The sequence below is a fragment of the Grammomys surdaster genome, unplaced genomic scaffold (assembly GCF_004785775.1).
Source record: "Grammomys surdaster isolate TR1022 unplaced genomic scaffold, NIH_TR_1.0 126059, whole genome shotgun sequence".
NCBI lineage: Eukaryota > Metazoa > Chordata > Mammalia > Rodentia > Muridae > Grammomys > Grammomys surdaster.
In genome coordinates this window covers 5193265-5208518 of record NW_021620869.1, presented here as the reverse complement: position 1 = coordinate 5208518, position 15254 = coordinate 5193265, and the positions used below count along the sequence as shown (strand labels likewise).

Sequence of the window (15254 nt, the reverse complement as noted above, 5' to 3'; positions counted from 1 at the left end):
AGTGTCCCCAATGGAGTTGTCCCTCCTGGAAGTGTCCCCATGGTGGTATACCCCAGTGGAGGTGTCCCCAATGGAGGTGTCCCCCCTGGAAGTGTCCCCATGGTGGTATACCTCAGTGGAGGTGTCCCCCATGGAGGTATCCCCAGTGGAGGTATACCCCAGTGGAGGTGTCCCCCAATGGAGGTGTCCCCCACTGGATGTGTCCCCAATGGAGGTGTCCCTCCTGGAAGTGTCCCCCCATCATGATGTTGTATGGGAATAGGAACTCATTGTCTGAAATCCTAAACAGCTTTTTTGACAAACTGAAAATCCCCTGAAAGGTCTTTCTTTAAACGCTGAGAATTCATTATACATCCAATATATCATGAGATAGTTTGTGAGTATCTTCTTCCAGCTGCAGCTTGCCATTTCATTGTTACTTTTATTTTGATTTTTAAGCATTTTTTCACTTTACATCCTGATTGCTGCCCGCCCTCATACTCCTCACCATTTCACTTATAAAAATCCTCTTTGTCATCTCATTCATATTGCAAGAGGTTTTGAATTTGATGGAGCCCAACTTGTCAGGTATAGAAGGGATTCTCCTCTTCCACTTTCCTGGATGCAACTATCTCCTGGAGCAAATGCTAGTTGCCTACACTTTATTGATGAGTTTCAAAGGCGCTGTTGAGGCATACTCTCAGTCTCAGTGGTATTTATTTATTTATTTATTTATTTATTCATTTATTTATTTTCTGAGACAGGGTTTCTCTGTGTAACAGCCCTGGCTGTCCTAGAACTCGATTTGTAGACCAGGCTGTCCTCAAGCTCACAGAAATCTGTCTGTTTCTGCCTCCCTAGTGCTGAGACTAAAGGCATGCACCACCATGCCCAGCTGAGTGTTAGTGCGCGTGATGAACTTAAGTGAGCACATCTGGGCTAACAAAGACTGGGTTATTTTTCACTTCCCAGTGGCTCCTCAATCTGCCTAACAGCTTGCCTTGAAGAAAGACAAGTGGGGTGATTTATTTTGGGGAATAATTACATAAATTATATAAATTGAGTTGTCCATGCTGACAGTTGTCCTGGTAGGTATTTATAAAATGTGGAAAAGATTGTGCCTGAGCACGGATCAACCTGAAATACAATGGAGTCTGAAGTTACTGACGGTGACCTTGGCGGACTCGAGCTTATGCCTCTGCCTGAGAGCCGAGCAAAGACAGAGTGAAGAAAAAAGAGAATCAGACTTGTAAAATTCTCACACACTTCTTACCTTCATAGGCTTTTCTTTTGGGCTGCTCTTCTTCTCCTTCTCCTTTTTGCCTTTTTTGGCCTTACTCTCCTTGTCTTCTTTCTTCTTTTTCTTCTTAAGTTTTTCTTCCTCCTCTTGGGTGGCTATGATATCCTCGATAACCTATGGAAAAGAGCACAACCATCATAGCACCTCACATGCACCGGTCAGGAGGAGGACTGTTTCTGCGTCCTGGTGGGCTCCATACCTGCTCTGCTCTCCTGCTTGAAGGTGTCACCTACGCTGAGGATGGATGGATGGAGGTCTGATACCTCTCTCCACATCTCCATACTTTTCAGGGGTTGCATTGACACTCCAAGAGGCCATGCTTCCCTCAGCCGGCCAGCAACACAGATGCATGGCAGCTCTGTCACACTCAGTACTCTGGTAATCCAACCTGAGGGCTGCTTTGTTTTCTACCTGAACCGTGTATGTGTGTGTGTGTGTGTGTGTGTGTGTGTGTGTCACACGCACACATGTTAAACATGCAGGCATGTGGAAGGCAGAGTTTTTCAAGCCTTTGCTTACCTCAGTAGGCTCCTAATAAATAATGTTTTAATCTTGCAGAGCTGGGTATCCTCAGTTATCTGTTTTCTGACCAAAGAATAGAGTGGTCACCTTCACCTTCACCCTCTCTACTCTTGGAGGTTCCAACAAATAGCGATATACTGTTAGAATATTTTTAATCAATTACATCTCTAGAATGATGTTTGGTAGAGCTGGGGGGGGGTTTGTGATGCTGACCATTCCTACCTGAGCCCTCCCTTCCCCGCCCCTGTTGTCTAGCCTGTGACTCTCAGCACACAGTCAGTTTTGAGTTTATTATCCCAGGTGTTGCGTCTTGATGATGGTTTACTGCTCTCAATGGCTTCTGTGGTGTTTTGTCTTTAATGGTGTTTGCACACACAGACCTGCTGCTCTGCACACTAATAGCAGAAGGCTCCTCTTTCAGGCCTCATTATTCAGTTCCTCAGTCATTCTCGTTGCTTCTCTGTATATAAGACACATCTGCAGTAGGCAATCCCTTGCCTGTTCTGATTTCTGTGTCTTCGCCCTTTGTCTTGTTTGAGAGCACACAGTTCATATAGTACAGTGTCTAATAATGGTGGTGGAACGACCATTCTTGTGTGTTTCTACCATTAGTGGAACTATTTCTCATGAACTTAATTAGGCATGACATTGGGTTTCAAACCAAGATGGAAATACGTTGTTATGTTAAAGAAGGATACATATATTTCAATTTTATTTTTCTTTGAGAATTTCATGCATGCGTGTAATGTGTTTTGATCAAGTCCACCCCCATTCTCTCCCTCTCCAATTTCTCCCCTATCTCCTACAACTATTTCCTCATAACTTCATGTGCTTGCTCCTTAAAATAGACAAACAGAAAAAGACAGACAGACAGAGACAGACACGGTCTCTACTTGGTGCTTCCTGCATGTGTGTGAGTGGATGTAGGACCATTGGCTGGAACATGGGCAGCCTTCTCAGGGGCCACATCACTGAGGAGACCTGACTCTCCCTTCCTCAGCAGCCACCAAGAGCAAGTTGCTCCTTAGCTGTGAATTCCTCTGAGATGTGAATTCCTGAGCCCCCTCCCCTGTCCATGCTGAGATTTTTACTGGCTTGATCTTGTTCAGGTCTTGTATTTTCAGCCATAGGTGCTTTGTTTTGCTGTCATGTCCAACAAACACTGTTTCTCTGTGGACATCCACTTCCCATGGTTCTTATAACCTTTCCCACGATTGAGCAGTTTATTACTCTGTGTATCTAGCAGAATAACAGTTAGTAGTTGGCTCTCCCCATGACCTATGACCTGTCTAGCCATGGGTTTAGGGCACAATCAACGGGATCAGGTACAAATTCTGTCTCGTGGAGCTAATCAGAAAATATCTGGTTACATCAAGAATATTGATGCCACTATTATACCTGTGGGCATAATTTGCCAGACTAGTCAGTACTGTGGTTCACAGGGTTCACAGCTGAGTGAGGCTGCTGAATACTTTTCTTTCTTAGTATTATAAATAGAACCTTCTGGCACTATAAAAGCTAGCCAGTGAGGATGAAACATCCAAGTCAGTACTACATTGATTTCTTCATGTCCTGTGACTGAAGTGTATAGTGTATAGTGTATAGTGTACAGTGTACAGTGTATAGTGTGTAGTGTGTAGTGTGTAGTGTACAGTGTATAGCGTATAGTGTATAGTGTAGTGTCTACAGCAATAGCATCTTACCATCAAGTTATATAAGGTAATCAAGAGCATGAGAAATTACTTGTATCACTTGACGGTGTCTTTGGAAACTTACTGACCAACAACTCAAAAGAGGATTTTATTTTTCAGTATCAGGGAGAGCCTGGAGCCTCCATATCCGTGTGATGAATTCATGCACTTTTCCTTGGGTCACTTCCCATGATGCAGTGCAGTCACACATACCTTAAACTCAAAGTGTTGGCTCATTCTGAATTAACTGCCATGGTTTACCTCTTTAGTGTGCTGCTAGTTTTAGTATGTCAGTGTCCCACCCTCCCCCGCTTTGGCAGTGCTGGGAATTGAACTCAGGGCTTGATGGATGCTCTCTTGTCTGTTCACACATGGTCCAGGCAGGAAGCTATGGCCCGATTGCCATCTCTAGACAGGTAGGTCCAGGCTGCAGACACAGCCAATGGTGGAATGTGGTCTGAAATGGCTGGTCTTTTCTCTCTTTCCCTCATCTGTCATTTAATGTTAAGCTTCCCTGTGGTCCCCTTTGCTTTATTGGAATGTATTAACCAGATGCCCTTGGGTTTGTTTTTAGTTTGACTAGAGTCAACGCCTCCTTTTCATGTTTCTTGTGGACAACTGAGACATTCCACCAACATTCTTAATCCTGTAATCACTGCTCTCTAAACGATGGTGAAGCATGTTTGGCTGGATGCCCTGGTCTGACTTTCAAGATCCTGCTTGTTCCTGAAGACTTAGCTTCAGGGCTAAGACTGAAACACACACACACACACACACACACACACACACACACACACACAGAGAGAGAGAGAGAGAGGGAGAGGGAGAGGGAGAGGGAGAGAGGAAAAACATGGAGTTAAAGAGATGGTCCCTCAGGGCAAGGCCTGTTGAACTGCCAAATAACAGTGCTGTACATGCATACAGTATTCTGGGGGAGGGCAAAGTGTGCTCTGGAGGGAGAGAAAGATGATGGCTTCTGATACATGCATGTGGTGGCACATGCCTGTAACCCCAGTACTTAGGGAATAGAGTCAGGAGGATATGAAAGTCAAGGTTATCCTTGACACATAATGAGTTTGCAGTAAGCCTGGACTACAGAGACTATTTCAACACACACACACACACACACACACACACACACACACACACACACACACTTTGGTTTATATAAGGGGTTGCTTTAAACAAGGCAGACATGAGCAAACTGTGGCGGGGTAGTGAGGGATGGTCAGATCCACACAGCTCCATCACTTGTATTCAGCTGTGGCTTGCCTTTGTTTCTATCATGACAGTGCTGAACAGCTATGGTGGAGTGTGTGTCCACGCACAGCCCAAGGTCCTTACCATTTGGCCCTGTGTGAAAGAGGCTGCCATTTCTAGCTTTCAGCAACCTGCCTTGTTATTTATTTATTTTTTTAGAATAGATTCTTCAAATGGTGTCCCTCAGGCAAAAAGAGTCCACACTGAAATTCTTCATGTCAGCTAGGTCCATGACCCTTTAATAAATGCCATGCTAATGAATTCTCCCAGCCATTGTGTTCCAGAGTGACATTTTCCTATGTGTACACCAAGCTGGTTTTCTGACTTAAAATTTTTATTTGGTGTATGGATAAAGAGACACAGCAGAACTGTTTTACACTGGAAACCTTTTTCCTTAAAAAAGTTCTGTTTGTACTTTTGATGTTTTTTTTCTACTGAGATGTTCAGAAGATTCATTATTTTCCAAGGACTCTTTAAATATGAATGAACTGCTCATCAGAGACGCTGCAAACATTTTCCTTAGTTTTTCATGACTCTTACTTCACTTATGGTGGTTTCCTTTCAACTGCTTGAGTTTTATGGAGACAATTATACCAGTCTTTTCTCTTTATGACTTCTGCCTGTGGTAACATGCTTCCAAAATTATTCCTCACCCTTCTGATTATTAAATATTCTAGCAATTTCTTCTGTCAATTTGTGGTCTAATGTTTTTACATGTAAATATTCCTTGTAAAAGGAATTTATTTTGTAAGTAAGGATCTACTGAATTCTGCCAAGCAGTGATCAGACTTGGCTGTCCCCTTACCTGTTGGTCCATTTGAAAGAATCCATCAGGATGACTGACTTCCAATTTGTGTTTGAATTGGCTTCTGAACATTATTCTCATGTCAGCCTCTGTGGTTTGAATTTAAGAACCACAGTTTATTAACTGTGAGTTTGCCCAAGTTGACTGATCTCCCTGGGGTTAATTTGCATGTGTTTTGCATAGCACATTTGATTTGCATGTGTTTTACATAACAGCTGGCACTGGACATTTTCTCAGTGAGTGAATGTGCCACTGTCGCTGCTGTCCTCTGCCTATTCTTTCTGTAATTCTATGTTGTCACCACCATTTTGGATTCTTTTACTAGATATTTTCAGAGATTTTCACATATTCTTCTATAAAAAATATGTTTGTCAATATAAAAATTATTTTGGTTTTAATAAAATTGCATTAAGGGTGGGGATTAGTGGACAAAATATAATTCTATTTTATTGAATCTTCAGGGAAATGACCCATCAATCTCTTTGTTTAACTAAGCCTTCTCTTGCCTGCCCAGTAAAGGTTTATTCATGTAATTCTGTACAACTGTTTGTCTGTCAGTATGATTTCATGTGGAGATTACAGCATCTTCTAGGAAGATACCCATCATGTGAAATAATAAACTGTCACTTAAAACATTTATAAATGTCTGTTTTAAAATCTTACTATATTTGCTAGAGTTGCCAAGGGAATATTAATAGATCTGAGAGAAGTCAACTTAGAGATAGGAGAGGAGTATGAGATATTGGAAGACAGGAGGGAGCAGCCTGAGATGTGTGGGGACAGGAGGGAGCAGCCTGAGATGTGGGAGACAGGAGGGAGCAGCTAGGGGAGTGAACTGCTGGGGTCAGTTGCCTGATAGTGGGGAGAGAGGAGAGATGGAGAGGTAACAGGGTCCAGAACTCAGACTGCTTGGGACAAACGTGATGTTCTAAGCATATGTCATCACAGCTTTTTCAAAGACTGGACAGGGGAAGGAATGAATTGATTGTGAAATAAATCAGAAAAAGCATGAGAAAAGACATTCACCTGGGGGCGTGAGCAGTCTAAGAAAACACTGGAGATGCAGCACTGTGACTTCGTTCGCACTCAAGTCTAAGGAAAGATCACTGCGGTGTGACCGCCTTTTACTTCTCGCACATTTCTTTACCTGTTCTGGGGTCTTGTTGGAAAAGATGAGAGCTGAGCCTCCATCTTCCTCGTTGGGGTATTCTGGGAATGTGCCCGTCAAATTCCTACAGAGGGAAACAGTGTGAGAGCAGGGAGAATAAGATGAGTCTTTTGGTAAGGCCCCGCTTGCCAACACATGTGAGTTTAGGTCAGTTAAGTGATGGATCTTCAGGGTATGGCTCCCTGTCCCTAAGGCTGGGCAGCGTCTCTGAGCCAGAGAGGATCGGTGACAAGCAGCCTGAGGTTTCCTGTTAGTCTGAGGTGGACATCTTTCTCTCTTTCTTAGATAGATTCTGTTTTTCTTCCTCTGTCTCCACTCCTCCCCCACTTTAATATCAAGATGCTTTGGGATTTAGTTTCAACAAAGACAGAAACACAAATCTTTTCTTCCTGTTTAAAACTTAGGGTAAACACAGAACTTTGAAGCTAAACAGAAGGGCGGAGTCATACAAATGGCATGTCCAGTAAGTGTCCGAAACATACATGCATTTGGTTTTAGGAAGTTTGGGGCCTCATGTTTGATAGGGCCCAACAAGTATTTCTTTCTGCAGCCACATAGTTTCTCCACAAAGAAAGCAGGCTGTGGAATTTAGTGTGGAGAATTATCCAAGGGGTGTGTGGTCATTATTTAAAAGAGAAACGGAGTTTGACATGCGTGTTACACTTACTCCATGTGTGGGAAAATAGACTAGCTGCTGAGTTAAGAACCTTTCATTCCCAGAAGTAGAGAGCCCGAGTTTTGGAAGAGGTGGTCATGTTTAACTACTTCTCAAACTCCTGCCTCAAGCTATTCTTCACACTTAGCAATTCTTGAGGACCTCTAAGGGTTTCTGTTTATACAGGCCACACTACTGATAGTTACCCTATTAGACAAAACTCAGAAAATTCTAAAATACGTCTTTTCTAGTTCACTTAAAAATAATAAACCCATTATCAGAGGAGGGAAGTAATGACTAATTTTATGCAGCTCTGAATGTTCTGAGTGACTATAGCCACAGGCTTAGTAACACATGCCTATGTCTGCAATAGTGGTGCAAATGTCATGGGGGTAACCAACCAGATTCTCACTGAATTTAAGTCCTGCTTCACAGGATGAAACTCATACCTGGGACCATTTCTTAGGCCAAGAACCCTATGGCTAGACAAGTCGTAGGCCCTAGGAAAGAGCTTACAGCTATTATCCTGCTAAGTGAAGACAGTATTGAACCAACGCCTAATGACTCAAACCTATAGATTAGCACATCTCTCACCTTTCCTCAGAGAAGCTTCCATTTGAAGTAGATGGTGATGGCGCTGGCTAGTGTTCAGTCAACTCGACACAAGTCAGCATCATCTGAGACATGGGAACACTCACTGAGAAAATGCCTCCAGAAGGTCAGGCTGTGGGCAGGCCTGGAGGGCATTTTCTTAATTAGCTACTGATTAAGGAGGGCCAGGCCCGGGTTGTGTATAATAATGCTGACCAGGCCAATGCGAGCAAGCCAGTAAACAGCACTTCCCCATGGCCTCTGCATCAGCTCCTGCCTTCAGGTTATGTTCTACTTGAATTCCTGTCTCGACTTCCTTCAGTGATAGACTACAGTGGGAAGCCTAAGCCATCTGAACCCAACTTTCTTTTGTGTTGTTTCACCATGTCAACAGTAACCTTGGCAAGGGTAATGATTGACATAGAGACCCATAACTGTTCAAAGAAAAGAGAATAAGAGCCTGCAGATTTCTCGGCCCTAAGTGGGACATTTAAGTCATACTTCTTCCTCCCAAGGTTCGGGAATCATTATGAAATAGGGGACCAAGACAGTGTGTAAGACCCAGACGCAGTGGAGAACTACAGGGAGACACAAGGAGACAAAGACACAGGAGACAGTGCCTTCTGCAAGGTGAGATTATATGGGCAGCACAAATGGCCTCGAGGAGTAGAAGAAAAAGGAGACCTGGGAAGAGTCAGGAAGGAGGTGGGTATGAGCAAAACATATGGTACGAAATCCCCAAAGAACTAAAGCTTCAAAGTAAAAATAAACAAGTAAACAAACAAGTACACACATGCATGCGTGTGTGTGCACATATACACTCACACATACACACACATTTATATGTGCATATATATACATGTATACACACACACACACACACACATATATATATAATTTTATGAACAATAAATACAGTACCCAAGGTCATAATCTTTCCAAGTCTATTAGAGTCTGGTTTAGCAAAAGCTTGCTGGATGCTCCACTCTGCCTCCATGCTCCACTGTGTTGCAATATGTTGTGCTAGCTGAGAGTTCGGGAAGGAAATCTGGCCTCACACACACACCTGTAAGTGTGAAAGGAAGGAATGTGCTGACAGTTGTCTAGGCAGCTTTGAACATCCTGCTGTGACTTTGCCCTGCAGCTGAATGAGTGCAGTTTCCTGTGGTTGCTTGCGATAAGCAATCAACCATGTCAAGGAACCTCCCCTCTGTCACTGAAGCACTGGTCTGGTGGGCCTATCAGGGGCTTCTGGGAATGCTATGCCTTGCTCATTTAGATGATGATCCACTTGGTCCTTCAAGGCATTTCATCCCATGGCGAGACGGTCAACATGGATGTCAATTTGACAGAATCTAGAACCTCCTAAGAGACAAAACTCTGGGCTGTCTTTGAGAGTTCCTAGGCTAGCGTAACTGAGGTGGGGAGCTACTCTAAATATTGTCAGCACCATCCCATGGGCTGTTATCCTGGACTGGATAAAAAGGGAAAAAGTAACGGCATCTTGGAGTCAGAGGAGAGCAGATCTCTGTGAGTTCTAGGCCAGCCTTGCCTAGATGGTAAGACCTTGCTTCAAGGAAAGAGAGATACAGAGGGAGCAAGTTGTATCCGTGTATTTAGAAACACACATGTATGCATGCAGACACAGACACTCAGACACAGGCAAGCCACACACACACAAACATACACACACCCCACCACCACTGTCACCGATGGCACTGCCACCACCAATTAATGAAAAACATGGTCATGGATTTAAAAGAGAGCAAGGAGGGTGTATGGGAGGGCTTGAGGGAGGAAAGGGAAGGGGTAAATGATATAATCTTAGAAAAATAAAGGAGAGAGGAGGGGAAAGAGGAGGGGAGAGGGGAGGAGAGGGGAGGAGAGGGGAAGAGAGGAGAGGAGAGGAGAGGAGAGGAGAGGAGAGGAGAGGAGAGAGAGAGAGAGAGAGAGAGACTGAGTACCAGCTATAGATACCTCTCGCTCCTGCCTCCATCACTTCCCTGTCACCTCAGATTGTGCCCTCAACTGTGAGCCAACGAAGCCCTCCCCTCAATAAGTTGCTTTTGTCTGGTCTTTTGTCACAACGGTAGAAACAGCAAGAAAAGTAACTGCCCCCTATGCAAAGCTACGCTCATCAGTACCAATGACATCCCTCACTGATACTGGGAAACCTGAGCCCTGGGAGCACCCTCAGCCACAGGGCGAGGGTCCCCAGATTACTTCTCAATCCCTGTCACACAACAGCTGCAGTTGGCTTGGAGGTTGCAATAGTCTACCTAACCATGCCCACTCACAAGACTTCTGAAGGTGACTTCATCAGACGACTCTCTGCTTCTGTTGTCAAACCTAGAATTTTTTAGGGCCCACAACAGATTTAGTGCCTCTGCATATTGGCTTTCATTGCATGTGTATGTGTGTCTGTGGGAGCATGCTGTGTGTAGGTGCCATCGACATCAGAGGTGTTAGGTCTCCGATAGCTGGAGTTACAGGAGGTTGGTGCTGGGAATTGAACTCAGGTCCTTTGGAAAAGTAATACATGATTTTAACCTTAGCAGCTGAGCCCTGTCTCCAGTCTTGTGACTTACTTAAGACAAAACCAAACCAAACCAAACCAAACCAAACCAAACCAAACCAAACCAACCAAACAAACCAAACAAACAAACAAAAAAAAAAAACAAACTCAAATGCACACGATCTCATTTTGCACACGTTACCTCTTAATTTTAGAATGTATCCATTTTCATAGTAAGAGTTAATATTAAACTCCATAGTAATTTTTTTTTTGGTAAAATAATATTAACTGATTGTACTTTACTTCTTGTAATTTAGGTCCTGAGCGTCCTGAGCATGTTAGGATCAGCTCCAGTGGGCGTGAGAACTGCAGGGTAGATAGTCTTGCAAGAGAGAACAGAGAATGTTATTTGGGTTCCCATGGTAATTTTGGCATTAAACAGCTAGGGCTTGACAGCTGTGACCGCAGGTGATGCCCTCCTGGAGCCTCCCAGAAGGAACTGAAGACCCCAAATTATACAGTGTCAGGACCCCAAATTATACAGTGTCAGCCCCCAAGACGTTTTTGATTAACAGTGGAAAACAAAGTTTCTGTCTTGGGGAATCCTGTGCCTCTAGCTCCCATTGCCCATGGCACCCTCTCCCCCCCAGTCCTGGATCCTGTGGTTGGTGGAAGCTGCCTTCTCCTGGATACCTGGGCACACACAGTCACACTACCTGTGGGATCAGGAATCCATAGGTCAGTCCCTGGAACGCTTGGATGTGTGTGCTTCAGAATAAAGCACTGAGTGTGGGGACCTTTCAATGATGGGCGCTTGCTTCTTTACCTGCTTCTACAGCCAGGTACCCCATCCACCAGGGAACCACCACCTCCCTGTCACCTCCTTCAGACACATTTCTGTCCCTGGGGGCTTAGCATTGCTCTTTGGGCTTGACCTCAGGAGCCACTCTTCTTGTGTTCTTTCTCCCTCCAGTCTTCCATCCCTTTTTACTCCCCCTGACCCTCCTCCCTTCTTCCCCTCCTCATCTGCCACCCTGTGAATCCTGCAGCCTCTCCTTTGGTATGCTCACTTTTCCTAGCTCTCACCTCTTGAACTCAGCTGGGAGAACAGTCCGCATCCTTGGACTGTCCATTAAGATAGTTCTCACAGGTGTGGGGTGTTGAACTGTGGCCCTGACCCCAAAGATGCATACGTTGAAGTGCTAACTTCAGCACCTCAGGATATGGCCTTGTTGGAAAGGGGATCCTTCCAGCTGTGCTTGGTTAAGACCAGGCTCCACCTCACAGTCCCCAGAAAGAGCCAACCTGCTGACACTCTGGGCTTCCTGCCCAGAACCCAGACGATACATTCCTGCTGCTTGGCCACCCAGATTCAAGACCATAATTATGGAAGTTGGGGCCCAGCATCCTAGTATACAGCTTACAGTCTAGTGTGGGTCTGCTGCCTTCTAAAGGGCATTTCATCTTGATGCTGTGTCTTAGGGTTTTTACGGCTGTGATTAAAACACTGTCATCATAAGCAATGTGGGCAGGAAAGGGTTTATTTTAGCTTATAATTCTCTACCACAGTCCATCTCTGAGGTAAGTGAGGGCAGGAACTTAAGCGGGACAGGAACCTGGAGGCAGGAGCTGATGCAGAGGCCATGGAGGGGTGCTGCTTACTAGCTTGCTCCTCATGGCTTGCTCAGCCTGCTTTCTTACAGCATCCAGGACCGCCAGCCCAGAAATGGCATTACTCATAGTCATCTTGGTTCTCACACATCAATAATCAATCATCAACCAAGAAAATGCACCACAGGCTTGCCCATGGGCTAATCTGATGGAGTATTTTCTAAATTGAAGTTCCCTCTTTCCAAATGACACTCTGGCTTGTGTCAAGTTGACATAAAACTAGCCAGCACATGCTGTATAGCAGTTGGAAGGCACAGCCCTGTTTCTGAAAAGGCTCTTTTGCCCTGGTTTGGTTTCCAGTGCTCTGCGTCTCCCTGCTTTCTTCCTCTCTTGCTAAGCACCTTCTCTCTTCCACATACAGCACAGGGAACTTCCTGCCCCCTTCTTGGCGGGAATGCTCTGTGGGTTCGCTTTCTCACATAGATCCTCTCTCTCCTGGGTGCTTTTCCATCCCTTACCGGTGAAACTGAAGGTTCTGTTTGTCCACCCTCACACCCCATTGTCTCTCCCCGTCTCGTCTCACAGCTTGGCTCAGCACCTGTGTGCTCAGGTCTTTAACACTGACTCCGCTTCCCATCTGTCTCTGGCTCTCACCTCTCCCTGGCACTGACCAAGACCCAGTTGTCCACCCCAAAACCCAGAAGTACACAAGTTTTGAGATTAAGTGTCTGCCACTCAAACCTTCTCCCTGCTGTGATGCTCAAACTCTCTCTTCCTATTGCAGAGACTCTGTTCTGCTCACTCCAAGGCGTGCTCCAGGGAGCACTAGCTGGAGTCATTCTCAGCTGTTTCCCATTGGTTCCACTGTCCTAGTATGTCTTGAGAGCAACTGGTAAACATCACTGCATCAGGCCCAGGACACTGCCTCCAAGTACTTGCTTACACCACAAACCGGTCTTCTTTCTGTTCTGTGGCCCTACCCCAGGTGGCATGTAAGTGACTCTTTTAAAACACTATATCATTTATTTGCTCAAAGGTCACCAGTTCTTTCAAAACAAGACTTTTGCCCATATCATCAGGTTAAGCACTGTTCCAACTCACTTAGAACAACTGATACCAGGGACCCTTTCGTTCTTAAAGCTGATCTGGTTTGGGCCTTAAGTGACAAGGCTTCTCCGATGACCCTGGCCCATGTGATGGTGCCCGCAGCCTCTATCACCCTGACTCCTGAACCTTTCCCTGCATGTCTAGTTCTGGCCACTCTGGCTGCTTTCTGGTTCCTGTTCTCTTAGTCGGAAAAATGCACCAAGTGGCCGATTTCTTCCTCATTTTAAATCTGCTTAAATGTCAAAGTGTCAGACAGCTCCTGCCTAACTACACCGTATGGCATACGTTGACCAAACGTAATATTTTATCTCATTTTACAGCCCCCAAAAAAACCTGTTAGAGGCACACATCCTTGGCATGAAGATGGGAGAACACCAAATTTACTTTGGGGATGATAACCTGGGTCTCTCTCTGCAGTCTGGAAAATGGTTTAATGGAGGGAAGAATCTTTTCTATTTAAAATGAATTTTGAGGCATAATTTTCTGCACAGTTCTGAGAGGTTCAATATGCTGAGATTGTGCATAATTGTTAAAATTACAGCTTTCCCTCAACTATAATTTCAAAGCCTTGATTATCTTCAATCTTTCACTGTCTTGCTGACAGACAGCCGGTAGCATGTTGAGAATGCCATTCCAGAATCCGGGCTCCTCCCCAACTCCCTGCCCACTTCCATTCACCCTCAAATTGCTGCAACAGGCAATTCAAGTGAACATCAGAACCACCAGGTGGTACAATTGATGCAGAAAGCTTCCTGGGAAATAGACAAAGCCAACTCCGGAGACCGGTTCACCCTTGTATATAGAACAATGCAGGCAGTGGGCAGGGGAGTCGAGGAGAGGAGAGGAGAGAGAGGAAGAGGAGGAGGAGGAGGCAGCTGTCAGGAACAGAAAGCTCGAAAATGGATGCTGTGTTGGTAAAGCAAACACTGGCATATGTGATAGGGATGGCGTTTTCTAAAGCAACCTTTTCAACTTTGAGGGGCACTTATTGCATATGCATGTTTACATATGTGCGAGTGTGTACTCATGTACTCATGTACTCATGCATATGGAGGTCAGAAACCACCTTTGATGTTGTAACAGGGTCTCCCACTGGCCTGGAACTCACTAGGTAGGCTGGCTGGCCATTGAGCCCCAGAGATCTCCTGTCTCTCTACTTTTTCCATTTCGGATGGTTGCTACTATTGGGCTGGAAGCCCTGCTCATCCCCTGCACAAGCTGGGAACTCCCCCGACCCCACCCGCACAGAGACCCCCATTCCCTACTCCCACCCTCCCACTCCCCCCGCCCCCCACCTTTTCTTGGAGAAAACTCTGGCCTGACGAGCCATATCTCCTCATGTCTCTGTTCCCAACAACCCATCCAAGAGTGCCCGCCCAGGGGCTCAGTTTCTGACCTTGTATGGACACAGTCCCTGCTCCTAGCTGGCACGTCATCACTCCTCGCCTAGGCTCTATAAAAACCCCTTGCTTTAGCCTGGATGTGTGACTTTACTGACCTTCACCACAGTGATCTCATGGTGAGATCTGTGAACCCACTCCAGCTGCCTCCTAATAAACCTGTCCTTATCTACCTTTCCTCTGGTCTAATCTGGCTTTTATTTGCATCACCAAGGGAGAGAAAATGCCTATCAGTTACGTGGATGGGTTCTCCTGGTTGAACTCCAGTTCCTGAGCTTGCAAGAGGCAAACTTACTGAGTGAGTTATCTGCCCCAACCTGTGATATTTAAATTTTACCAAGACAAATATTAATTTCCAAAAAGATTTTTCTGGGTTTCTAGAAATATATGGAGAAAATGAAAACATGACATTTTAGAGATTCTTTAATATTTTTAAGAGGATGAACGTCACCTCCCCATCACTAAGTCCAAGTCACCTCTGGAATGCTAGAAACCCAGAAAGCAAGTGGACCAGGCAAGGGGAAGCTGGAGCATTCATCCCTGCTGGCAGCCAGGCTCCAGCTTTCTATGCTGTGAAGCCCTGAAGCTCCATTGGGGTGGGATCGATCTAGACAGTAAGTAGCTTTTGGCTTTTCCTTTTCTTCTTCTAG

General features: G+C 45.1%; 1 protein-coding gene across 2 annotated transcripts in view; it reads right to left on the bottom strand.

Moving 5' to 3' along the window:
- Iqca1 (IQ motif containing with AAA domain 1) overlaps nt 1-15254 on the bottom strand; it is a 106591-nt gene that overhangs the window by 56357 nt on the left and 34980 nt on the right. For both annotated transcript variants that reach the window (XM_028755405.1, XM_028755406.1), the window contains exons 7-8: nt 6705-6789; nt 1253-1393 (exon numbers count right to left, since the gene is read on the bottom strand). In XM_028755405.1, the coding sequence (XP_028611238.1) occupies nt 1253-1393; nt 6705-6789 (226 nt within the window). The remainder of the gene's footprint in view (nt 1-1252; nt 1394-6704; nt 6790-15254) is intronic.